Source organism: Mustela putorius, unplaced genomic scaffold (genome assembly GCF_011764305.1).
Source record: "Mustela putorius furo isolate JIRA1106 unplaced genomic scaffold, ASM1176430v1.1 tig00003899_pilon_pilon_pilon, whole genome shotgun sequence".
Lineage (NCBI taxonomy): Eukaryota > Metazoa > Chordata > Mammalia > Carnivora > Mustelidae > Mustela > Mustela putorius.
In genome coordinates, this window is record NW_025422048.1 from 12,292,209 (window position 1) to 12,319,811 (window position 27,603).

General features: G+C 40.4%; 1 protein-coding gene across 7 annotated transcripts in view; it reads left to right on the plus strand.

Moving 5' to 3' along the window:
- ATP11C (ATPase phospholipid transporting 11C) overlaps positions 1-27,603 on the plus strand; it is a 182,779-nt gene that overhangs the window by 72,320 nt on the left and 82,856 nt on the right. For 4 of the 7 annotated variants that reach the window (XM_004773633.3, XM_004773630.3, XM_004773628.3 and 1 more), the window contains exons 1-5: positions 2,685-2,760; positions 11,780-11,899; positions 17,919-18,008; positions 20,700-20,780; positions 22,872-22,979. In XM_004773633.3, the coding sequence (XP_004773690.1) occupies positions 2,725-2,760; positions 11,780-11,899; positions 17,919-18,008; positions 20,700-20,780; positions 22,872-22,979 (435 nt within the window). In that variant the 5' untranslated portion in view covers positions 2,685-2,724. Of the gene's footprint in view, positions 1-2,684; positions 2,761-11,779; positions 11,900-17,918; positions 18,009-20,699; positions 20,781-22,871; positions 22,980-27,603 lie in introns of those variants that run through there. The other 3 variants (XM_004773629.2, XM_045068219.1, XM_004773632.3) reach the window with 2 other exon arrangements.

The following is a 27,603-nucleotide window of genomic DNA, read 5'->3' on the forward strand; positions in this document are numbered from 1 at the left end:
TTCACAAGTCAGGGAGCCTGGGTTACTCAGTCGGTTAAGTTTCCAACGGACTCTTGATTTTGGCTCAAGTCATGGTCTTAGGGTTGTGAGATGGAGCCCTGAGTCAGGCTTCACACTGTTAGATGAAAATTCATTCTCTCACTGTCTCCCTCTCCCCTCCTTGTCCCCTCCCTCCCCCTAAAATTTTTTTCAAAAATCAATTTTTATTATACACAAACAATAATACACATGAATAATACAGTGAAGCCATTAAAAAATGAAGTATTTGGTGTGGTCTTTCTTAAATATACTGAAAGTTAGACATTATGCTTCGAACATATTGCTAATTTCTGGTAAGTCTTTTTAGGTTTTAGGAATAATTTTTTTTTATGTTTTAGGAATATATTTTAGGAATAATTACAGGTCACCTGTTAAATTTATAGCAGCACCCAATCTTTGTAGTGCACAGCAGCTTCGAATCTACAGCTTTGGGGAGGGAAGAAGGGAGATTTAGAGACAAGCATCAGAAGTTCCAAGAAAGTTCCCAAGTGACTGTTGTGCTCTGCCTCAAAGGGAGAGATGGTTTGCTAGTTTTACAGCCGTGACGGCAGATCAACAATTCCAAAGGACGAATGGCTTATCTTATAGACGGCAGTCTCCGGGGACTCCTTGAGTGGCCCTCACTAGTGGGCAGACGTGCCACCTGACAACCTCCCTGGCCACCTGCAGTCCTCTCCATGCATGCTAAGGAACAGTGTTTTCAGCGCCAAGCACTCTCTGCCAGTGGGCCATAATTCACCCTGTCCCTTTGTATAGGGGTGACCTCAGATCAGAATTGCTTATGCGTCTTCCATAGAGCCAGAAACTTTCTTGCTGGAACAAGGTGAAAATAACACATTTACACTTGAATTATGTTGAGGCCATTGCCTAGTTCTATGCTGCTGACCCGGTTCCTGGAATTTTAATATTCACATAGTTGGTTAGTAACTGCAAGCTTCATCCTCTTAAGTAAATAGCCTTTACAGTCTTTTTAAAGTGATCTCTGGGTGTTTTGTTAATCCTACAATAAGCAGTCTTTTAAGTTCTTTGACCTTCTTTTACTCTTTTTTTGGGGGGGGGACCTTCTTTTACTCTTAAGAAAGTGGAGGCTCACCTGTAAGTTGTAGGTACGTAATAAGGTGTATAGTATAAGCATAGGTATCAACAGTACTTCCCAGGGTCACATCTTTACTGCTTCACCTATTCCCTCCAAACCTTACCCTAAAGGCTTTCAGCTATAGGGAAGGTGCTGTTTTCAAAAACAGACTTCTTTAAAGACATTGTTATTTGAGCCCAGAAGTTGCCACCAGAACATGGTTCAATGGAAGGCTAGAGATACTGCATGGTGGAAAGGACTACCTTTGTGAGGCTTGAGTCACAACTCAGGCCCTCTTGGTTATTCAGCTCATTCTTCCTCCACAATGGAAGCTTGTTTTTTACTTACCTCTTTTGTTGGGAATGTCAAAATAACAGGTATAGCCTGGGTGTGCTATTTAAACTGATTACATTTACATCCTGGACATTTATTTTCTAGCCAGTTTGCTTTCTGTATAATATTTAACAATACTGCATTCATTGGTTCCACTGGACATACTCCAGCATGCATTTGAACTGTTAGATCTTTCTAGAAACTTACTCTCATCTTTATAATAATGATGCTATCATTGAAATGGGAGATAAAACCATGTTTGGGGCATCAGGCACCTCTTCTACAATGTTTTTTTTTTTGTTGTTGTTGTTTTTGTTTTGTTTTGTTTTTTGTTTCTTTGTTTTTGTTTTTGTTGTGTTGTTTTGCTCTGCCAAGGTTTATATCTTCCTACACTGTAATGAAAATTCTTCTCTGGCGACCTAGAAAGTGATATTTGGATGAGAATTTGTCTCTTCTAGGTAGATATTGGTAAAGGCATTTTTCACCATAATGTCCAGTGGTTCCTTTCCTAACCATTTTTGGGCGTTACTGTTTGCTGCTGAGATAAAGCTGCCTCGCCTGCGAGATCTCTAAAAAGTGATAAAAAAAAAAAATCCTTGAGCCCTAAGGGACTTCACAAAAACCTTCTGTTTAGGCCATATGAATATTTTGCTATACATTTTTGAAGCTTCAGGGTACAGTAATAGTGACTCTCTGGTATGGGGTGACTCAGTGTATCATAGTGAATGCCTAGGTTGTATCTCTTCCTCTTAAACTATTTACCTGACTAAAACCCAAAGTTCAACTGAACTTTTGTAAAAAGTTTTTTTTTGTTTGTTCCAGTTCTTCTCATAGTCCATCAACTGTAGGCATGGGTTAGAAGAGAACTTTACAAGATGAGGAGAAAATGCTATGTGGCACAAGATGCTAGTCGTTTTATTTTTCATTTTTTTAACTTTTTGTGATACTAGTCTTTTTCAATGATTTTTAAAATCCAAAGTTACAAAGGCGAATCACGTGTTTGGAGAAGAGTAACAAAAAAGATGTCAAACAGTGTGATAACAGAGGCCAGGACACCAGCGTGTTGCTTCCAAGTCTTAAGGAACAAACCAGCTTTCTAGTGCTTGCTTTGCCGCCTCCCTTGGAGGTACAGAAACTTGCAAGCCACAGTTGGCTGTCTTCCCGAATTCTGAGAAACTTTGCAAGGATCACAGGGGTTGGCACAAGTTGCTTGATAATCTGCGGCGTTTCCTCTGCGTTTTAGCTGCCTTTGTGTTAGCAAATTTTCACACGTCGGTATGCAGATGGTCACATCTTTCCCTCCTGCCTCTGAGGTTTGTGATCTATATTTTATTCTGATCTCTTTTCAGCTAGGTTGGGCTTTGAGGTCTTGGGGACTTACTGCTTTCTATTTGCATATACATTTTTATCCATTTCCCCAGGGCTATGGTAAATGCTTTGCAGGGTTATCAGTCAATCGTTCCTAACCTTATAAATTAGGTACCTCTCTGTTGAGATTTTTTTTTTAAGTTTGTGAAGTGTTCGGAATGCAAGGTAGTATGTAGCCGTGGATACTGAAAGTGGAAAATAACTTCTCCAGGCTTAACCTGTATGGTGAGTTCATCTCGAGTTTATGTGCATATTGTCAGGCTCTAGGTTAGAGAAATACTGTCGACAAGGAAAGCAGGGCTGCTGAGCCCCCGTCCGAACTTAGGGAATCTCCGGTTACTTTCTGTAAATGGAACAATCTTTGAGTCATTAAGAAAATTCCTGTTAGAGTGTTGAATTACTAAATGCTTACAGCAGTTTTGATCTATCGATTATTAGCCATCCTAAAGACAGCTATATTTCATCTTCAGGGTCACATTTTTGTAGCCCTGAGGCTCTTGGAGTAAAGGCGAGGTGGGGAGGGGTATCAGATTGAAAACATGTAGAATTGATTGTCCCCGGTGAAATTAACCTGCTCAGTGGATTTAGATAATCAAAGTCTAACTCTTGAGTTTCCAATCAAGGCATTGTTTGTACCTAAGTCTTAAGCATTGTGATTGCTGATTGAGGTTTTTGGTTTTGTGGGGTTTCGTATCCATTTCCTGTAGGAGATTCTGTTCTGTTAAATGTGCTGATATCAGGAATGCCTAATTAGAGACAATCTTTGTGTCTAGGGATGTACTTTTGAGTATTCATTTGTCTTTTTTTTTTAAGATTTTATTTATTTATTTGACAGAGATCACAAGTAGGCAGAGTCAGACAGAGAGAAAGGAGGAAGCAGGCTCCCGGCTGAGCCAAGAGCCCGATGTGGGACTCGATCCCAGGATCCTGGGATCATGACCTGAGCCGAAGGCAGAGGCTTTAACCCACTGAGCCACCCAGGCGCCCCTTCATTTGTCTTTTGATCAGGTGGTTGAGATTTTTGGTTAATATGATCATAATCAAGCTTTAAAGGCAAGACAACACAAAGTGTCTTGTCCTGGTCTTTCTTCACTACCCCTGGCAAAGGAGAGAGACACCTCAATCACTTAAGAAGGTGCCATAAAAGCAAAATCTGAAAAGTGCAATCTTAAGGTTCCTTTTAGAGTTATGCCTATCAATTAAAGATCAAGATTATTCTCCTTGGCTTCTTGTAATGGAATGGGCTTGGAAACCTCCGCAATGTGACCACTGAGTACATTGTAGCAATTTTAACCAAGAGGCTTAATACACTGGAAATGTTCCCTGGCACTGTGGTGCTCCCTGCACCTCACCCCTCCCAACCCTGGGACAGAAATCCTGACTTTAAGGAACATTTTAGTAGTTGCCTGAAATTTTGATGAAACGCTAGTTCTTTCTTTCAATTTTGAGTGCATTTGACCTTTTTAAGACTGATTATGCTGTTCAAAAATACTAGTGCTTCAGCAAAGAAAATAGCTTTAGGGCTGGGGTGCATAGAACAGTTTTAAATCATTGCCAGGTTTTCAGAATTTTAAATAATCGGTTTCTGTTCATTTCTGAGCAGATACTTAACATTCGCTTTAATAACTCACAAAGAACAATCTAATGACCAGTAAAAATAATACTTTGGGGTTCCTGGGTGGCTCAGTGGGTTGAGTTGACTCCTGACCTAGGCTTGAGTCTCCATCTCAGTGTCGTGAGTTCAGGCCCCAGGTGGGACCCCAAGATGGTTGCAGAGCCGACTTAAAGAAAAAATTTTTTTAAGATTTTATTTATTTATTTGACAGAGATCACAAGTAGGCAGAGAGGCAGGCAGAGAGAGAGAACGAAACAGGCTCCCTGCTGAGCAGAGAGCCCGACGTGAGGCTCATGTTGGGGGTCAATCCCAGGACCCTGGGATCATGACCTGAGCCGAAGGCAGAGGCTTTAACCCACTGAGCCACCCAGGGGCCCCTAAAATTTTTTTAAATATAAAAATAAACAAGTAAAAACAATGCTCTAATTGCCAGGGTTGACATCAGTGATGATTTGCTGATAACCTGAGTAGCTTTGCATCACATCAGGGCCTGTAATTTTCATTATCTGTGATAGAAATAATTGTTAGCAGATTAACCACAAGCAAAATACGTATTGAAGGGGAATCTCATTTTATGAGCAGCTTAAAATGATTGGAGGGGGCACTGTTTGAGGGTTATTTGTATGTTTATGCTGTATAAAGCTAATTGTTTAAATTATTTTAATTACTTCAGAAATGGGGGATTACGGCTGGTATATTAAAAACTCGGAGGATCTTAGTTAAGAGCAGTCACTAATTCAAAGGAGAAGATTGGATAGCCGTTTTCACAGGCATGGGGAGCTTCCAGGGAAATTAAATGTTAAATAAAAGAAAGACCGAGGCATTGGTGTTGTGTTTAAAGCCAGTGTGTGGCCAGAATTAAGAACCATTGATCTATAACTAAGTGATAAATTTTAAGTCTGCAAACACCCGGAAAGGACGGGGACATGAGCCCCGTTTTAGATTCCGTGCTAGCCTTTATAGTGACCGTCTTATATTGAGGTCTCTATTTTCTCTCGGTTCTTATTGAGTAACTAGTCTGGAGGCAATCAGGAAACAAATTATACTTTAAAAAGCTTTTTATGTGTTTTGACAAGCAAAAGCATGGGATTTTAAGATGGTACTAGTTGAATAACAGCGCCATTTCGCTGATTTTTATTAAGACACTATGTTTTGTTATAAATTACTTATCATTTTTCCCCTCTACAACAGTCAGTTTATACTGCGGAAGTATAAATCAAGGGCACAAAAGGGTGGTTTCATTTTGAGGGAAAAAATGGAATTGGTTTCTCTTTTAACTTGTATATTGTAAGTATATATTTTTAAATATTTTCCATACTTTTTATTTTAGTGTATGATGTGTCATTAAAATAGAATCCGTGCCAGCATATTTCAGTTTTTAAAAATGCCATTTCAAAGGACATTTGGATGGGAAGCAGTTCAACACAGGATCAACTCTTAATGAATTAAAATTCATTATGAGGTGGCAGGAATCATACACTCCCACTCTAGACGACATTGTGTGCCATCCAAAAGGGAAATTTTTTTTATGATTCCTACTTGGAGTTTCTCTGCCTTGGCTAAGGCACCTACCTACATTATTCACTATGACAGGAACCTAAAACCACTGTCTTAACACTCAACATTGGCAGCAAGTGGAAAATTACAGTGAAATTTACACATGAGTTCAGCGCTGCCATTTTTATGCAAGCTAAACAATGTTCTAAGTTAGAGCAAATTCCACCAGAAATTGCAGGTTCTTCAGATTTTAGGGTGAAGCAGGCATGGAAAGGTCCTCTGTTTCACCCCACTCCAGCCCGTCCCAGGCAGCTGCAGACCCAAAACTGCCTTGGGCTGAAGAGACGTTGCCCCTTTTTAAAAAATGCTCAGGAGTGGATATGATACAGCTCCTCTCAGGCCCCTTTTTCATCTAACAATAATCACTGCCAGAAGCTTCCTCCCCCACCCTCCCAAACGTGCACAGCAATTTCAATCCATTTTCTCCAACTTAATAGAGATAGAGGTCACGTAGGCCTTATTTGAAGGTGATCAGAGAGATAATATATGGCAAAAGCTCTTAGTCGAACTGTAAATGCCATTCACATGTAGGGAATTCATAAAAATATTATGTGCCTGGAAAATTGTGTTAAGCTTGTTCTTTCCTTTTGTTCTCTGGAATGCCACTACCTGACAGAGAAGTTGAAGACCATTCAGAATCGCGAAACTACCAGTTCATTTTTGTTTTAAGCTAATCAGTGGCCACTGCTAACCCAGGAGAACGATCTGTGTTAGCTGTGCAGGAAACATCCCACTTCACTGACCCTCTCCCTGTTTTTCTTTTCTTCTTCCTCCTTTCAGTTTGTAGAATGATCTGAGAACTGGCATAAAAGGTAACACTTCCTTATTTACTCGGAAGCCACTTCTTTTTTTGTTAAGATTTTATTTATGTATTTGACAGAGAGAGATCACAAGTAGGCGAGGGGGGGGGGTTGCTGGGGGGGGAGCAGGCTCCCTGCTGAGCAGAGAGCCTGATGCAAGGCTCAATCCTAGGACCCTGGGATCATGACCTGAGCCAAAGGCAGAGGCTTTAACCCACTGAGCCACCCAGGCGCCCTCGATAGCCACTTCCTGATTTTGTGAAAAACTAAACAACCATACAGATACTAAAGGTTGTAAATACATATGAATATGTATATGCAGAATTATCAAGTAATTTGACAGTTTCTGTAATTCAAGTCCGTACCTTATAAGGTTCAGGTCTGTTGTAGGGACTACAGTGAAGACCGTTACTTGCAACAGAAGGTGAGGGTAAGTGTGAAGCAGAATGAGCTATACTTCAAGGTGTATATACTTTCTGTTTACATTTTGTAAAATGGAGATTATGGAAAATTTAGTGCTCTTATCAGTAAGCCATGTTGGACCTTGTATATTACAGTTGCAAACAAAGAAGTCCGTCCCGGAATCAAAATGTGAATAGCTGCCATTTTCGTATTTTTTTAAGACTTTATTTATTAGAGGGAGAAAGAGACTGCATGCAGGAGCAGGCCGGAGGGGCAGACAGAGAAGAAGCAGCAGACTCCCCGCTGAGCAGGGAGTGCAATGCAGGGTTCCATCTTACAACCCATGAGATCATGACCTGAGCCGCCCACCTGCCCCCCTCCCATAGCTGCCATTCTGGTAAAGGTATTTGTTTATTGGAATGATAATCAGGAACTCTTTGAAAATTTACCATGGAATCTTAGCCTGTGAAGGGCCTTAGACAGTCAGTTGTTCTAATAATGGCCTGTCTCTGGACAAGTGGGGAAACAGCTGTCTTCTTCATGAATTTATCCCAATTACTTTTTGTCTGATTCCCTACAGAGTTTGAAAGCGGTACCCCACTAAATAAGCATTTAATAAGCTTTAATGAAAATAATGGGTCAAGAGGTCTTATCTACATTTTTGGTTGGTTTTTACCTTTTTATTTTTATTTTTTTAAGATTTTATTTATTTATTTGGCAGACAGAGATCACAAGTAGGCAGAGAGGCAGGCAGAGAGGTGTAGGGGAAGCAGGCTCCCTGCAGAGAAGAGAGCCCAATGCGGGGCTCGGTCCCAGGTCCCCGGGATCATGACCTGAGCAGAAGGCAGAGGCTTTGAGCCACTCAGGCGCCCTGGTTTTTACCTTTTTAAACTAAAAAATCATTTTCCCTAGAATATCGATATAAGGTACAAAAATTCAGATTGAAATACATCCAAACAGACATTTGGAGAACTTTGCAATCTAAGTAGTCTTTTTTTTTTTTTTTAAGATTTTGTTTATTTATTTGACAGAGATCACAAGTAGGCAGAAAGGAAGGGAAGCAGGCTCTCTGCTCAGCAGGGAGCCTGATGCGGGGCTCAATCCCAGGACCCTGGGATCAGGACCTGAGCCGAAGGCAGAAGCTTTAACCCACTGAGCCACCCAGGCACCCAGCAATCTCTAAGTAGTCTTGCTAAAAAATGATTACTTTAGGGTCAGGATTATTACATCTTTAGCTTTTAAATAGATCATCGAAAGGAAGGAAAATCCCTGAGCCTACGTACTTTAAAACTTTCTGGGCTAGGGAATTATCTTTTTAAAAAAATAATGGAGGGTGCCTGGGTGGCTCAGTGGGTTAAGCCGCTGCCTTTGGCTCAGGTCATGATCTCAGGGTCCTGGGATCGAGTCCCGCATCAGGCTCTCTGCTCAGCGGGGAGCCTGCTTCCTCCTCTCTCTCTCTGCCTGCCTCTCTGCTTACTTGTAATCTCTCTCTGTCAAATAAATAAATAAAATCTTTAAAAAAAATAAAAAAATAATGGAAATATGTATGTAGATATTGGTTCCTATCTTTTTTTGACTTTAATGTATGGTTGTCTCAAACATGATAAATATAGTAATACCAAAGGAAACCATTCCAGGGGCTCCTGGGTGGCTCAGTCGGTTAAGCATCTGAGGCATCAGGCCCCATCTTGGGCTCCCTGCTCAGTGGGCATTCTGCTTCTCCCTCTCCCTCTGCCCTCCCACCCCTGCATTCATGCTCTCTCTCCATCTCTCCTATAAAGTCCTTTTTTAAAAAGTGTATTATCCTGATTTAAGGTAAGAAGACAGAGTAGAGGCATGGCAGCTCTGCTGGAGAGCAGTGGGTCTCAGGAGTGATGGCTGCTGGCGACGATGGGGCGGGAGAGCTGGCCCAGATCCTGATCGCGCAGGTTCCCGCAGCTAAAGCAGCTCTCTGTCCCCCAGAGCGGAACCGGTTCACTCAGCTCAGGGTTTCAGAATGGTTCGGTTATCGCCTTTCGGTAGTGTACTTACACTGCGTAGCTCCCTTGCAATTCGTCCATTCCTCTCAAAGAAAAAACAACAGCACAATAGCTTGATGAATTTTTTTTAAAGCTTTAGTCACTTATTTGAGAGAAAGTGTGGGGTGGTTGGGGCAGAGGGAGAGAGAAACATAAGCAGACTTGGGGCTGAGGCTGAGTGGGAGCCCTTGGCAGGGCTCTATCTCCTGACCTTGAGTTCATGACCTGAGCTGAAACCGAGAGTCTGACACTTAAGGGGCAGTGCCACCCAAGCCCCCCAAACTTGATGAATCTTAAAATACAAAAGGAAAATCCCAAAGTAGTAAATGAAGTAAACATCGAAGATCTGTGTGTTACTAAAGCAGCTTATTGTCAGTGTTGGTGTTCTAGGACTTTCCTGAATGTGATGGTTCACATAATAAACACCAGGAATTGATAAGAAATGATGTGGGTCCACTAATACTGAAGAAGAAAGAGGTATAATAGTAGTGCATTAGAACTGAATTGAGTTGTGTGCTGTAAAATCTTATAACAACTATTTTTGTTCATGGTGTTTAGAAGATCTTTCAAATGGTGGGCTTAATTATTGCTACTGTTGAGTAATTATTTCTGCTAATTTGTTTTCTTGCTACACTGCTGTTTATGTTTGATACTTTGTATATTCAGTCATTTATATAGAAATTAAATTGTATGATCCTTTCATTCTTACTTCAAAGACTTAATGTATTTTCTGAAATAAACATTCTTCGTTGTAATTAACTGAGAAAAACATCTGAGTTTTTGGCACTGGGTCCAAAGCTATTCCTTTGAATATCAAGATTTTCAGTAGAATCTAGACTTAAGATATTTCTCCCTACACTATTAGATATACTATTTTTCAGACCTCTTCTGTTTTGATGATTTCAGGTGATTTTCCTCTTTGACCTTCCACACTCTGTTCTTTTCAGATCAATAAGAAAAATATTGCTCTCAAGAATTACCTGAGTTTGCAAAGAGATAAATGCTTCGCTTTATAAAGATTGTGTCTGATAAGTGTGAATATCCCAGTTTCAGAAAAGGCATGCACTGGATATGCAAAGTTCCAAAAGGGAACCATTATAAAAGATTTGTTTTACTTCATAAGAGACTTGTGTCTTGTTTATGTGTGTTTTGTATTTGTATATGTATCTGTATCTTGCATTCTGACTCAGTGTTGGGGTAGGATAGGGTGGCAAGAGTACTTACACTGAACTTAAGAGCTGCTGCATTTGAAGGTCAATTAGAAATAAACTAAAGAATATCTGAATTCATATTAAAATGATAAATAGCTCAGTGTTCAAAATTGTATGCATTTTTCTTTTTATAACACTGTAAGCCAATAAAACATAAAATGCAAAAAATTTGCAAAGTAAACTTATTGGAGAATCTTTAAAAACAAAAAACAAGGTAAAGCTTCAGTGAAGTAAAAAAGTAAGGTAAAATGGAGCTCAACCTTGGAACTTCTAGATTCTAGAACTTCTAGAACCTTCTTTAAAATGTAGGACGTGGGGGGAGGCACCTGGGTGGCTCAGTTGGTTAAGCAACTGACTCTTGGTTTTAGGTGTGGTCATTATCTCAGGGTTGTGAGATCGATTCCCGCTTCAGGCTTTACATTGGCCGTAGAATCTGCTTGGGAATTCTCTCTCTCTCCTTTTTCCTCTGCCCCGAGCCCCGTCTCCCTCTCTTAAAAAAGAAAAAAAGAAAGAAAAATTAAATTAAAATTAAAAATGTAAAATGGACATCAGAGATACATTGTGTTAAATGGGACTTTTTGACAGTAGGCTCTGAGAAATCACAAAGAATGTCTTTCCTGTAAAACCAAAGAATTACAACTTCTTTGTCGAAATAGTTGATCATTGTTAGAGACAGCCATTCTATTATTTTTTAAGATTTTATTTATTTATTTGACAGCATGAGTGAGAGAGCAAGCACAAGCAGGGGGAATGGCAGGCAGGGGAGAAGCAGGCTTCTTTCTGAGCAAGGATCCTGATGCGGGTCGATCCCAGGACCCTGAGATCATGACCTGAGCTGAAGGCAGACGCTTAACCCACTGAGCCACCCAGGTGGCCCGAGACAGCCATTCTGTATCTCTATACTTAAAAGTAATTGTTTTCTATGTAGAAGTAATTTGTATTCTGCTTTGTGTTCTCTGGTAAGGAACCGACAAAATGGCCTTCAGTGGTGGTTGTATGATATATAAAATATTCCCAATCTGACCTTTTGAGTGTGTTGCTGTGATGGTGACAGTTGAGATTTTGTGGAAGAAAGAAGAATGGCAATAAAAACACTGTTCTTCTAGGATTTCTTTTAATTTACACATTTTAAAATAGTAGGGTTGGCCTCAGCACGTTGTCTCAAGCAGCCCCCTCACTAATCTTCATTAAGTCAGCAGCTAAGAGCCCAGTGGAGTTTGAATAGCCTAACAGGGTTTTCTCTCCTCACTGGTGCTCTGTCTCGGGGATTGTCAGATGTGCTTCCGCAAAGACTCTGAACTCAGCAGAAGCATGGACAAATGTGATAAGAAACTGACTTTTCCCCCCTTTCTCTTGGTCAGTGTGCTGGAGAAGAGAAAAGAGTCGGTACGCGCACAGTGTTTGTTGGCAATCATCCAGTTTCAGAAACAGAAGCTTACATTGCACAAAGATTTTGTGATAATAGAATAGTCTCATCCAAGGTAAGTTTTTTTTTTTTTTTACTTCAGTAGATAGATGTAGTGATTCATACAGTGAATCAGATAATGCACTTATCTGGTGTATTTGTATACGCATATGCTTGGGTGTGCGCACCTGTACCGTATTCCCGCTGTGGTCATCATCCCGCCAAAGGGCTGTTTTTCTTAAAGAGTATCACTCTGTCTTGTTACAGCTGAAATGTTATTGACTTGCTTTCCCTTATTATTCGTAGTGCCTGTTGATGATACCTACTACATTAAGCCTTAAAGCATGCTAAAACTTTGAATTATCTACTTGCCCAAAGCTTCCTGAATTTCTCTTAAGGGGATGGAGTAAGTTCTAAATGATATGTATTCTTTTGGAGGGTGCTGTGGTAGAATGACATTTACCTCTTCTGTTCCATTGGGGAGCTCCTCGAGTACACTCTTGCCTGACCATTTACTAGCTGTGTGACCTTGGCCAAATTAATCTCCAAGTGTGAATGTCCTTTTCCGAGTGTGAATGTCCTCATCAGTGAAACGAAGCTGATGTTGCATACCTAAAAGCACTCTCTGTCGTTCCTAGTACCCAGTCGCCCTCATTCTACTAATATTAACTCGCTCATCTTTACCTTTGGCTGACCAGGTTAGGTACTGGGTGCTAGATGGCAGATAATCAATAGACTGACGGATCTTGATAGATTGTCCTTACTTCTTCAGGTAGCCAGGCAAGGCAGTTGTAAGATGTTAGTGACAGTTGGATCACTGCAAGCTTGCGAACGCCTAGGACCTGAAAGAAAATTATGCCCTTCCTTTAAAAATGTAACATTTGATTTTTAAACACACATGTGATTTCTCGAGGTAGTGATGTAGTACAGATTATACATAAGTAGGAGATTAACATGTAAAATACAGACAGAATGAGTAAAAACTGTTCCCTAATGAGCATGTGTCTATGGGCCTATAGAACACTCTGAGTGTCTTTGGATAAAATGTCTATTTCCTGTTCATCTTGAACCTTATGGCAGAAAATCTATCCTCAGCCAGAAGTTTTCATACCTGTGCTCAGGATGGGGACTATTCCTTTGATTGAGAATTATTAATTCCCCCTGTAAGATCCAGGATAGCAGTAGTAGTCCTTTGACTCAGAATCATAGACTTACAGAACTGAAAGAGCCTACGAGATTATCTGTTCAACCTGTTGACTGTACAGGTGGAGAAGGCAAACCAGAGAAATTTAAGTTAGTGCTGTGGTCACCAAGCAGAGTAAGCTATAAAGCCAGGAGCAGAACTGCTTTGTGAGGTCTGATGGCTCTGCATAAAAAGCCCCTTTCATGTCTCTGTACCATTGGGGCTCCTTTCTCTGTTTTCTCTCGTGTTTTGCATCAAAGAAAATCTAAAATACTTTCCAGGGAATTACTGTTTTCCATAGTGTGTTATGTGGAACATGCTAATGTCACTGTTGTTGAACTAATCATAACCATTTTGTTGTAATATATTTCACGATTTCACATTGTAAAAGAACTAGAAGACTGTTTAATGGTCAAATCTTTTATATTTAATATAATATTTCTCATATTTTATCTAGCTTCAGTTTTACTGGTAGACAAAACAGTACATTTGGATTTTTTTTAAATAGTCAAGAGCTTCATAAGGCAAATAAAGATTGTTTCTGAACAGATTTGCATATCTACCTCTGTATCAGTATGTATCTTTTAGAAATCGGAGCAAAGAAGCGAACATTTCTGCATTGATAGACGAGCATCTCTCTTTTCTCTGTAAATATTATATGTTGACAGTTTTTCTAGTTTGCCATGCTTTTTCCTAAAAGCTCTAAAGCAGAAAAAGAGGAATTGACAGTGAACTACAGAAAAAGAACGAAATCTTAATACAGTGAATAATTAGGAGAGGATAGTGTACATATAGTATAGTAGTAAAGAGCTTCATCCTTGTAGCAGAAGACCTGGGTCTGAATTTAAAGTAAGGCATTAAACCTTTTTGTGTCTCAGTTTCCTTATCTGTAAAACAGAGACACTAACAGTACTTACCTCAGAGGATTGTGTCAGTACAAAATAAAGTAATCCACAGTTCAAACGCTGTGCTTGGCCTACAGTAATGACTCAGTAAATGGTAGGTGGTCTTGTTAAATTACATTTCTGTGATTGGTAGTACTGCGATCCTGAGCAGTACTGGTGATTCGCTCAGCCTCATGTGTTTCAGTTGTGTGGCTTGATCTCGCTTTAAAAGAGGCCTTTGGATCCATTCTGGAGAGAACAATATTTTCATAATTTGAACTTTTCCTTCCTCACATTGTCTTTTGACCAGAATATGTTACTGAAGAAATGTACAATTTATAGCATATGTTATCTGCCTTCCGGCTTTGTAGCAAGTGTTGACTTCCTTTTTTAACTCTTTGATGATAAAAATACCTTTCTGTTAATGGGTGCTTTTTATTTACTGATAGCACCAGTAATGCCTGGTAAAGACTGGGAATAAGTCTTATTAATGCAGGGAACACTGAAGATAAACACTTTGATCTAAATTATACTTACTGATAAAATTGATCTTCTTTTCTTCTAGCAGAACACAATACTTTTCCATAGAAAAACTTGTTCTCTGCGGCCTTCCTACTTTAATAAAATCAGCAGGAACCTTTGGGAATCACCAGAATTTTGTAGCTGGTACAAAATTTGGAAATCTCCTTCGGTAGCAAAAGGAACACTGATTGCTTGCTGCTAGGATCTTTAATTTCCATCATATTTCCCCATTACACATTTTTTTTCTTTAAAAATTGTGAGCCTTAATCTTGAAGGTGCTTCAGTGGGTTAAGAATCTGTGAGCACCACCTAACTCTTTGAAGGTATGCCCGAGGTTAAATTTAGAACTCCTATGTGAAAGACTGTCTTGAATTTAAAGCTTCAAGCCTAAAATTACACTAGCAATCTCCTTCATTTCTAAAACTCAGATTTTCAGTAGAATTTATCGGACATTTCTTTGAATCGTTTCAGACTCCCTGGACGGTGCCTTTTTAGCTAGTTACTAAATCCTAGTGTCCTGGTAACTCCCTTTACTCTTTTGAATTTATGGGAGAAAGAGTGGTACTTCAAAAAAAAAAAAAAAAAGAAAGTTCCGCTTCACCTTGGTAATGGGCAGTGGAATAAATGGCCCAAACTTAAGATCAAGATTTCTTGTGCCTTCTTTGTACCAAACATTGTTCTAGGCAGCTGTGGTAAGGGGCTTATGGTGTGTTCCCTGACCCCGTGATAGCTTCTGGCCTGACACAGGAAAGAGGAGGGCATATAGCAACAGTTTCCTATAACGGTAATACCCAGAGTTCCCCAAGGAAGCAGTTCATCTAATAAGTTAAAACAGTGGTAAACAAACAGTGGGGGCCTAGAAACAACAACAAAAATGTTCCCTTTTGATGTGTTAACACCCCACAGAGGACTCTAACAGTCCCTGATGTTTGTTTGTTTAATTAAAAACCCCTTAGTTAGGGAACAGAAGGTCAACAAGCCAGAAGCTCAGCTGTTAGCCTGTTGTGGGAGTTTTGCTTATTGTTTTAGAAAATTGATCTTAAGTCATTGGGACAGTTAAGTGCTGATCCTGGACTATATCAGCTTCAAAATGACTAGAGCAGTGGTTTTGACCCCTTTTGTTTTTGGTCACAAGCTGCCTTGGGAACCTGATAAAAAAGCGTGGATTCTCTTCCCCCAAATGATGCAAATGCACACAGTTCTGTACTTCGTTTTTCATTGTTGCTTATTAAGTTTTGAAATTGCAGTAGAGTTAGCATACAGTGTCTTATGAGTTCCAGATGGCAGTATAGCGATTCAGCACTTCCAGACATCACCTGATGCTCATCACGACAGGTGCATCCTTAATCGTCATCACCTGTTTCACCCAGCCCCGCCCCCAGCCCCCGCCCCTCAACAGTCAGTTTGTTCTCTGTCATTAACAGTCTGTTTCTTGGTTTGTCTCTCTCTCTCTCTTTCTTTCTTTTAACCATTGTATTGTTTCTTAAATCCCACATACGTGTGAAATCATATTTGTTTTCCTCTGACTCATTTTGCTTAGCATTATACTCTCTAGCACCATCTGTGTTGTAATTGGCAAGATTTCATCCTTTTTTATGGCTGAGTAGTTTTCCATCGTGTATATACCCTGCCTCTTGTCTATTCATCTGTCAGTGGACACACTTGGGCTGCTTCCATGGTTTGGCTATTGTAAATAATGCTGCTAAAAACATAGGGGTGTACGTATCCCTTTGTATTAGTGTTTTGTATCTTGGAGATATATGCCCAGTAGTTTGAGGACTGGATCCTAGGGTAGCTCTATTGTTAACTTGTTGAGGCACCTCCATACTGTTTTCCGCAGTGGCTGCACCAGTTTGCACTCCCACCAACAGTGCAAGAGGAACAGTTCCTTTCTCTGCATCCTCACCAATACCCATTGTTTCTTGTGTTTTCTGTTTTAACCATCGTGACAGGTGTGAGGTGCTATCTCACTATAACTTTGTAGTTCATTTTGAATGACCTTCCTTGAGGCACTTCCATGAATCCTAGGCGAAGAACCTTCTGGGTTGGCATGTTAGATTGTAATGCAGCTCTTTTACTGAATATGTTTGCCTTCATTTATCTTCATTTTCTTGGGATTCCCTGAATCTTGAGCCCATAAGAGAGGTTAGTAGTAAATTCACATATATTGTGTCATGCTCTACAACTGTGGCATTTCAGTCACCTTACCTAATTTAATGGATATTTTCTCACCATATTTGTGGTGGAGATCGTTTAAGTGTAAATTTAGATCTTTTAGGTTAAGAAACCTTTCTTTCTGGTTTCTGGTCTTCATTAAGATATCTAGAAAATTCACCTTCTCATGGGGATTTTTTTTTAAGTTTTTATTTATTAATTTTTTTAAAAAATAATTTTTTATTTTATTTTATTTATTTGACAGAGAGAAACTAGGCAGAGAGGCAGACAGAGAGAGAGGAGGAAGCAGGCTCCCTGCGGAGCAGAGAGCCCAATGCGGGGCTCGATCCCAGGACCCTGGGATCACAACCTGAGCCGAAGGCAGAGGCTTTAACCCACTGAGCCACCCAGGCGCCCCAATTTATATTTATTAATTTGACAGAGATCACAAGTAGGCAGAGAGAGAGGAGGAAGCAGGTTCCTTGTGGCGCAGAGAACCCAATGCAGGGCTGGATCCCAGGACCCCGGGATCATGACCTGAACCGAAGGCAGAGGCTTTAACCCACAGAGCCACCCAGGCACCCCTCTCATGGGGATTTTTAAATGATTTTGTCCTTGAGCTTAAGATATTAGTGAGAAAGTCTAGGTGATTCAACAGTTGGCCCAAGAGTTTTCTTCTGCCCACGTACTACTTAGTATTGAACCTTTAACCTGTTGCCAGTTACCAGAGCCCAGCGTGGTGTGTTGTTGATTAAAGTGAAAGCCCTCCATGACCCAGGGTTACGAGTACACCTCAGCTGTCTCGGAGGTACAGGGTGGGGGGGGCGGCATTGCTGATAGGGACAGAGTTATATCAGTGATGGCGATCAGACTCCAGTGGTTAGCTGAGCTGGAGGGATTAATTTGTTTGTTCATTCATCCAACTAATTTATTGAGTGTCTTTGTGTCTGCTAGGTGTTGGGGGAGAAGTAATAAGAAGACAAAAGAACAGCCTGTCTTTATGAAACGTATTGCCTATTGAGGGAGAAACTTTAATAAAAAGTGCTCACATCTATAGTTATTCACCGTAACAAGTATTATTAAGGAAGTATAGAGTGACCTGAGAACGCCTGACAATTTAGATCAGGTCAGGGAAAGTAGAAGTTGGGGACTAGATGACCCAGCTGTGATGCTGCAAATGAAAACTTCATTTCTTACATAGTGTACCTCTAAGTGTACGCTTATTTGTATGTGTGAGGTGTGGGTTTTAACATGTTTTCAAAGTATTTTGATAATCTGGCCTATATGAGTTGTTACTAGAGTTTTCCAAGTTTTCCTTCTAATAATATTTTTTTCCCCTTCCTCCCATATAGTATACACTTTGGAATTTCCTCCCAAAGAATCTGTTTGAACAGTTTAGAAGAATTGCAAATTTTTATTTTCTCATCATTTTCCTTGTGCAGGTAAGAGTTCCACAAACAACCATTCCCCTTTTAGAAACTTAATTACTCCAAACAAATTTTCAATCCATTTCTAACTTTAAAATGCTCTGTGTCTAAAAAAGGTGTTTCAGGACCTGTTTTAATAAAACTTTGTAAAGTATTAATATTACAGTTTAAGATTTATATGATTTTGCATATTTCCAAAAGTAGCATTTTTACTAAAAAACCTGTTGAGAATTTGTTACTTTCTTTAAAAACTTTCATAGACTTTGTATCTTTGTTCATCCTAGAAGGACATATATTGTGTATCATTAAATACAATGACATATATTAAAGTTTAAAATAGTTCAAATAAATAGTTTTACTTCATTAAACATCAGATTCAGCTTAATTGAAAATTTATCACTTTTCTTCCTGATACCAGTTTTGCTCTTCCTCATTCATTTACTTTATGTGTGAAAGCCTGATAGATTTGATCTTCTCTATGTTTCTGCTAATGTTTTGTGTTTTAAATTTTAGACATCTTAATTGCCTCTTCCATCTTTAAGACTATGAGCTATTACAAGTTTTCCTTCACCAAAATTACCCCCAGAAAATTTTATTACAGTAAGGATATTTTTCCCGCATTTCATTTTTTAAAACGAAGCAGAAACATCATCCCAATGAAATTGCTCAAATGCCTTGTTAATGTTAAGTGCTTCTGTTTATCCACTTTGAGGCTTTGAGTAAATGGTACTGTAATTTAATTTAGCCCTGCTACTTAAAACCAATCTGGGTTGTGATATGGGAAGGAGCTATTCAGTCTCAAATGATGGGGCATTTGAAAAGGAGCTACTCTAGATCCATGGTAAGATACCTTACAAACAGCATAAAATAAACCATACAGAATTATGCCCAGGAAAGTCATTCTTGGTCGTGTGCAGCATGGTTCAGTTTGGTTCAGTGAATGTATACCAACCACCTACTGTGTGCCTTGGGGTTTTCCAGATAACAAAGATTATAGCAGATGCAATGAAGATCAAGACATGGCTTTTCTGTCCTTAAGAAATGTATGTTACACTCATATGTCCATTTAATTTCTTTTTTTTTTAATTTTATTTATTTATTGGACACAGAGAGATCACAAGTAGGCAGAGAAGCAGGCAGAGAGAGGGAAGCAGGTTCCCCGCCGAGCAGAGAGCCCGATGTGGGGCTCGATCCCAGGTCCCCGAGATCATGACTTGAGCCGAAGGCAGAGGCTTAACCCAATGAGCTACCCAGGCGCCCCTATCCATTTAATTTCATGCAATACAAGTCATAAAACTCGCATGAGCAACATGCTATGGGGGTACAGTGGGAGTTCATAGGTCTTTCTAGCCAAGAGGAGCTTAAGAAGACTTCAAAGAGTAGATGATACCTGAATTTAAGCCTTGAAAGATTAGAGCAAGTTAACCTGGTGAAGAATGCCAGATGGATATCTCAGTCTGTGCATGAAGTCTCACAGCCACATAAAAGCGTGTATCTCTAACTCGAGGCATGTGGCAGAGCCCGGCCTGGGTGGGGATAGAGACGAGAGTGAGTTGCCCGGGCAGAGTGAACCCATGGTCCTTTGTCCCTCAGATCTGGTCCTCTCTCGGTATTTGTTGTTTCAGTGAATGACAACAACATCGACCCAGTCATGTTCACCAGACACTTACAAGAGTCATCTCTCATCACCCCTGACAAGAAATTCCTTGCCATTCGTACTTTTTTAAAAAAAATATTTTATTTATTAGAGAGAGCGAGAGACCACAAGCAGGCAGGGCAGCAGAGGGAGAAGGAGAAGCAGGCTCCCTGCCGAGCAGGGAGCCCGATGCAGGGCTCAATGCCAGGACCCTGGGGTTATGACCTGAGCCGAAGGCAGACACTTAAACGACTGAGCCACCCAGGCGCCCCATTCCTATGTGGGAGTCTGCTGCCATGGGCCACGAACAAAGTGATGGCTTGGACAAGGGGGTTAGCAATGGACATGGAAAGAACTTCCACAAATCCAGGAGGATGATCTTTTGGAAATGTAGTTCTGTTCGGGGGACTGCTCCTTGCCCGAAAGCTCTAGTTACTTCCGACTGTGGGATAAACAATGAACTTGAGCCTAGAGGCCCTGCTTGGGCTTGCCTCTGTCCCCATCTCCAGCCCCGTCTTCCACCACACTCTCTCCTGCCTCCGGCTTCCTTTATTTCTTTAGACATGCCCCCCCACCCCTCCTACCATAGAGACATTGTCTGTGCTGTCCTCTGTGCCTGCCTGGAAGCCTGGCCTTCGTGCAGTTAACTCTGCTTTACTCTCTAGATTTCAGTGGTTCACTTGGTTGACGGTTTTCCTGTTTTCCTATAAGCTGCCAGCTCTACGAGGGCAGGGACGTTTCTCTCTCTTACTCAAAGCAGCATCTCTAGAGCCTGGCCGATGATAGCACAGGGCCTCAAAGAATGGTACTCGATGAAGAGATGGTAAATGACTGCTTCTGTTTCGTGGAGGGCATTAATCCAAACTGGAATGAAACCTAAGCCTGAATTAGAACTGTTTCTTTACATTAATTGCTCTGTGGATCACTTTTGTTTTAATGAAAGTTAACATTGGCCCTGCTACCAGGATACATCTTGTCTGTATTTCTGCCCGAAATGGTTGCATCATGAGCCCTGTATATGAGCGAATGGCTTATGTTCCTTTTACATTCAATTTAATTTCTTTACCTAGGTCACAGTGGACACACCGACTAGCCCAGTTACCAGTGGACTCCCACTCTTCTTTGTTATAACTGTTACAGCCATCAAGCAGGTAAATTTCTTTTGTACAATTATGCCTGCATTTCAGTCCCATCTGGTTTGAATTTCATTGCCAAAGGTCCTTTTTCATATTTATGTAGAGTGGGCAGCATCCTTGATTCCTATGGAAAACATATTAAAATGACCATAAGGTACTTCTTTAAATTTCCTTTTTTCCCCCCTTAGTATTTGTGTTGTGGGTTTGTAACCCTAAAAGAAAGAAGGTGGAAGGTACAGCTCAGTCAGGAGGTGAGAGGTGAAGTTTTAAAAAAATATTTTATTTATTTATTTGACACAGAGAGGGAGAGAGAGAGAGGGAGAGAGATCATAAGTAGGCAGAGAGGCAGGCAGAGAGAGAGAGAGAGAGAGAGAGGAGGAGGAAGCAGGCTCCGTGCTGAGCAGAGAGCCCGATACGGGGCTCGATCCTAGGACTCTGAGACCATGACCTGAGCTGAAGGCAGAAGCTTTAGCCCACTGAGCCACCCAGGTGCCCCGAGAGGTGAATTTTTAATGTATGTAAGTGTTTTTCAGTGTGTTCTGTCTTTCTGAAAAATTCCCAGTGTGGTAAATTTTTGTTGTTGTCACCTAAAGCAGAGAACTCAAGAGTCCAAGTACTTGGTGTTTGTTTTCTTCCATGATGCAGCTGAAGTGGGTGGTGGGCAGAGGAGACTTCTCGCTTTTCGTCAACGCTGACAATTGCCATGGTTTCTGATGCTGATGACTTGGAAGTATTTTGACCCTTTTATATGATAGTACCTTTGAAAAATTCCACATGAAATTGAAAGTGGAAAAGGGAAGCTGGAGGTAAAGGGTGGGTTAGCAACGTTTATCGTGTATTGGAACAGTCCGGAGGACCTGACTGATGGCAGATATACTTTTAGACAGTAACTTACCAAAGAGCTTTAAAAACTATCCTCAAGAACTTCAAAAATGAAGGTCTGTTTAATGGAATTTTGAACAAGGTTACCTTTCCTCTTGGGGTTATCTGGTCTTCTATCTTGCCTACCGGAAACTGCAAGAATATTTTATCAAGTGTTTGGTTGCTAAATAAAGATTTCTGGAATGTTCTTTCCCTTAGGCTGTTAGGATTATTTTCTTTAACATCATAGAATTGCTGGTTCCAAGAATAGCCTGTATGGCTTACAAAAGCTCTTACTGATTCATTTTACTCTCTATACTAGTTCATCTTAGGGCCTCTCGTTCCTCACTGACATCACAGAAAGTGCCATAGGAAGTGATAGCCTAGCATTGTCATAAAGAGGGACAGAACAGGCATGAATATAGCATTGGAGAAAAAAGCAGAAGGCGATCAAGAGATTTTTTTCAAACAGTTCCATTTGAAAAGGTACAGACATTATTCTAAAGGAAAAAAGCAATGTGATGTAAAAAAGGAGAAGAGGTCATGCTCAAACAAATGAACATCCTCTTCCCTTAGTTCTTTTGGCTTAAATTTACTTCATACAGAAAACCAGACTAAAATGAGCCATTAGACCTTTCCCTGATTACTTTTAACTCTAAAAAATGAACACCAATTTATGGTTTCCTTTACTACCAGTGGAAAAGTTTAACTGTTGACTTCCAAAACTTGTCGTGGATTCTGTGTCAAAAATAACCCTAACTTGCCTTTTCAATTCTCTGTCCCTGGGGAGGAATTAGATTTCCTCAGCAATGATCACTCCCAACAGTCTACTACAGAAGAATAGATTTAAGTGATTAGAGCTAGAAAATAAAACCCAGGGGAAAAAAATGGTCACATTAAAAGGTAGATAAATTAACATTAACTTGAATTTCAAGAGTAGAATTAGAAGAGTAAATCACAGCCTTTCACATTTGAAGAATATTAAGGTTCTGATGCCCGTGTTTCCATTGATACTTCTCTGGAGAATGGAGAAACCTTTCAGCAGTAAAGCTATTTGCCTAAGGGGTATTTTGAAAGCATATCTTAGTTTTTGCTGTAAAAATGAACAATGTTGTCTCTTTAGCACTGTGAGTTGAGATTAATACTATCAGTCTAAATATCTGCTGGTGATTCATAGAGGGGGCTATAGAAATTTATTAACTGCACTGCATTATGTGAGCTTGACTGTAGTTATTTTTATTCTAGGGATATGAGGATTGGCTAAGACACAGAGCTGACAATGAAGTCAACAAGAGCACTGTTTACATTATTGAAAATGCAAAACGTGTGAGAAAAGAGAGTGAAAAAATCAAGGTATTTTTGTAGTTCAATTTTTTAAATTGTGGTAAAACACAGCATTTTAGAATATACAATTGAGTATATTCGTGTTGTTATGCAACCGTCAACACTTTTGAGTTCCAGAACATTTTCATCACTCCAGAAGGTAACCCCCATGGACGTTAAGTCGTCATACCACATCCCTCCCTCCCCCAGGCCCTGGCAACCACTAATCCTCTTTCTGTCTCTATGGATTTACCTATTCTAGATTATTTCATATAAATGGAATCCAACACTGTGTGGCCTTTTGTGTCTGCCTTCTCTCACTTACTGCAATGTTCTCAAGGTCTCTTCTTACTGTAGCATATATTAGTAAATCCTGCTTTTTATGGCTAAATATCCCTTCGTACGGTTACACCACCTTTGCTTTATCCATTCATCAGTTGATGGACATTTGGGGGGGTTTTCCACCTGTTGGCTTTTAGGAACATTGCTGATATGAATATTCACGGTCAAGTTTTTGTTTGATCACCTATTTTCAGATCTTTGCAGTATATACTTGGTAGAATCACTACATGATATGGTAGTTCTGTGTTCAACTTTTTCATGAACCACCAAGTTGTTTTCCACAGCAGCTGTGCCATTTTACATTCCACCAGCAATGTAAGAGAATGCCAAGATAGTATCATCTTTTACTACCAGCCAAGTTCTTTTTTATTTATTTTATTTTTTAAAGATTTTATTTATTTGACAGAGATCACAAGGAGGCAGAGAGGGAAGCAGGAGGGGTGGGGGAAGCAGGCTCCCCACGGAGCAGAGAGCCCGGTGCAGGGCTCGATCCCAGAATCCTGGGATCATGACCTGAGCCCAAGGAAGAGGCATTAATCCACTAAGCCACCCAGGTGCCCCCAAGTTCTTTTTGAATCCAAATTAATCATTGTTGATTATTACCTAATAAGATCCCTGTCAATAAGATTTTAGACCTCTCCACATCAAATAATCTTTTTTGTTCCCAACAGATAATATTTTAATTAATAATATACTTTACTTTTTTAGAGCCGTTTTGTGTTCACAGCAAAATTGAGGAAAGTACAGATTTCACATATACCCCCCCTTTCCCATGTATGTACAACTTCCCTCAGTGTTCCATAGCGGTATTTTTGTTGCAATCCATGAACCTACACTGGGACATCATTATTACCCAATGTCCGTAAGTTTTCATTAGGGTTCAGTCTTGTTCCAAATTCAGTGGCGTTACACAAATGTCTAATGACAAGGATTCACTAGTATCAGGTAGAATCGCTTCACTGCTCTAAACATCCTTTATATATGCTTTGTCTCGTCCTGGCAACCCCAGGTCACCACTAATCTTTTTACTCGATAGTTTTGCTTTTCCGTAATATTACACTGTTAGAATCATGTATGGTATGATAGTATGTAGCCTTTTCAGATTGGCTTTTTTTTTTTAGATTCATTCATTCATTCATTCATTTATGGGGGGGGGAGAGAAAATAAGAGAGGAGTGGGTCAGAGGGAGAAGCAGACTCCCCACTGAGGAGGGAGCCCGATGTTGGGCTTGATCGATCATGACCAGAGCCGAAGGCAGTTGCCCAACCAGCTGAGCCACCCAGGCGCCCCAGATTGGCTTCTTCAACTTAACAATACACATTTAAGTTTATTATGCCATGTCTTTTCATGTCTCAGTGTCTCATTTCTTGTTGGCGCTTAATAGTCCATTGTCTAGGTGGAACAGTTTATATATCCGTTCCCTTTTTTTTTTAGATTTTATTTATTTATTTGACAGAGATCAGAAGTCAGCAGAGAGGCAGGCCGAGAGAGAGGAGGAAGCAGGCTCCCCGCTGAGCAGAGAGCCTCATTTGGGGCTCAATCCCAGGACCCTGGGACCATGACCTGAGCCAAAGGCAGAGGCTTTAACCCACTGAGCTACCCAGGCGCCCCCGTTTACTTTTTTTAAAAAATATTTTATTTATTTATTTGACAGAGATGACAAGTAGGCAGAGAGGCAGGCAGAGAGAGAGAGGAGGAAGCAGGCTCCCTGCTGAGCAGAGAGCCCGATGCGGGGCTCGATCCCAGGACCCTGAGATCACGACCCAAGCAGAAGGCAGAGGCTTCAACCCACTGAGCCATGCTGGTGCCCCTCCATTCACTTTCTGAGAGACATCTTGGTTGCTTCCAGGTTGTGGCAATCATGGACAAGGCTGCTATAAACATGTATATGTGAGTTCTTTTTTTTTTTTAAGTATGTTTTTTAAATTTTATTTATTTATTTGACAGAGAGATCACAAATAGGCATAGAGGCAGGCAGAGAGGTGGAAGGAAGCAGGTTCCCTGCCGTGCAGAGAGCCCAATCCCAGGACCCTGAGATCATGACCTGAGCCGAAGGCAGAGGCTTAACCCACTGAGGCACCCAAGTGCCCCATATTCGAGTTCTTGCATGGACATAAGATTTTAATTTATTTGGGTAAATATCAAGGAGTGTGCTTATTAGATTGTTTGGTAAAAGCGTGTTTAATTTTGTAAGAAGCTGCCAAGCTATCTCCAAAGAGGCTTTTCATTTTGCATTCCCATTGGCACCCAATGGGAGTTCCCTGTTCTCCACATCCTGGCCAACATTTGTTGTCAGTGTTTTGGGTTTTGGCAATTCTAATAGGTTTGTAGTGGTATCCCATTTTTGTTTTAATTTGCATTTCCCGAATGACATAACGGTGTTCATCATCTCGTCATATGCGTCCTTGATATCTGAATATCTTCTTTCATGAGGTTGTCTAGTCAAGTCTGTACCCATTGTTGAATCAGAGTGCTCATTTTCTTATTGTTGAGTTTTAAAAGTTTTTCTTTTTTTTTTTTAAAGGTTTAGTTTATTTATTTGACAGACAGAGATCACAGGTAGGCAGAGAGAAAGAGGGGGAAGCAGGCTCCCTGCTGAGCAGAGAGCCCGATGCGGGGCTCGATCCAGGACCCTGAGCCTTTAACCACTGAGCCACCCAGGCGCCCCTAAAAGTTTTTCTTAATATTTTAGTTAACAGCCTTTTATCAGATATGTCTTTTATAAATATTTTGTCCCAAAGTATTATTTTTTTAAATTTCAATTTGTTATTGTGATCAAAAAGCATATAACATTAAATTGAGCCTCTTAACCATTTTTTTTTAAAGTATGATCTCCATTTTATTTTTATTTTTTTTTCGGAGAACAGTTTTTCTTCATTGCTTAAGGACTTAGCTCCTTAACGTGGGCTTTGGTGGGGGTGGTGAGGTAACACCCACCGGTCTAAATTGGTGAGGGTGTCGGGTCCTTCCATGCTTCAGGAGAGATTCTGGAATAGCCTGCTGGGAACAGCACAGCTTGGGCAGTAACGTAGTCTCACAGACAGCTTGGAACAGACATAGGTCTAGCAGACCTACTTGCTTTGGGAATGCCCCTGATGGCGGTGGTCTGTATTGTGGTCCGAATAACAAACTTCCCAATGGCCTTGACTTCGGCCCACAGCTACGCAGTTGGTACCCTGAATAGGCCGCACATGGCTACGGCCCTTTGTGACACAACCATTTTTCCTTCTTTTCTTGGTCATCTTGAAAGTAAGCCCCCAAGAGAACCCATCTTAACCATCTTAACCATTTTTTTGTTTTATTTTTTTGTAAGGATTTAGTTATTTGTGGGGGAGTTAGGGAGGAGCAGAGGGGGAGAATCTTAAAGGAGACTCCCTGCTGAGCATGGAGCCCAACAGCACAGGGCTCCATCCCGACAGGCATGAGATCATGACCTGAGCTACAAGTCAGAGGTTTAACCGACTGAGCCACCTAGGCGCCCCTAAGATTTTATTGTTTTAAGAAATCTTTGCACCCATTGTGGGACTCGAACTCACAACCCCAAGACCAGGTGTCACATGCTCCACCAACTAAGCCAGCCAGGCATCCCCCTCATCTTAACTAACCATTTTTAGTGTACAGTCCAGTAGTGTTAATAAGTATATTCACATTGTACAACAAATCTCTGGAATCTTTTCATTGTGTAACACTAAAACTTTATACCCATTAAACATGAGCCCCCCCTGTCCCCCAGCCCTTGGTAAACACCTTTCTATTTCCTATTTCTATGACCGACTACTTTTGAGAAATACTTCCTACGAATGGAATCATACAGCATTTATCCTTTTGTGCCTGGCTTATTTCACTTAGCATAATGTCTTCAGGGTTCATCCATGTTGTAGCATGTGACAGGAAGTCCCCTCTTAAGACTACATTATATTCCGTTTTGTGCGTATACTCCCTTTTCTTTATCAGTTCATCTGTTGATGGACATTTGGATTGCTTCCACCTCTTCAGAATGTAAATGATGCTGTGACAAACAAAGGTGTACAAATAACTCTTTGAGATCCTGCTTTAAATTACATTAGATATATACCCAGAAATAAAATTTCTTAATCATACGGTAATTCTGTTTTTGATTTTTCAAGAATCCTGCATACTCTTTTCCAAAATGGATATGTCATTTTATCTTTGCACTTAGAGTGTACAAGGGTTTCAACTTCTCCACCGCTTCTCTAGGGCTTGTTAGTTTCTGTTCTTTTGATGGTGGCCGTCCTAATGGGTTTAAAGTATCTCATCGTGGCTTTGACTTGGATTTCTGAAATGATTAGAG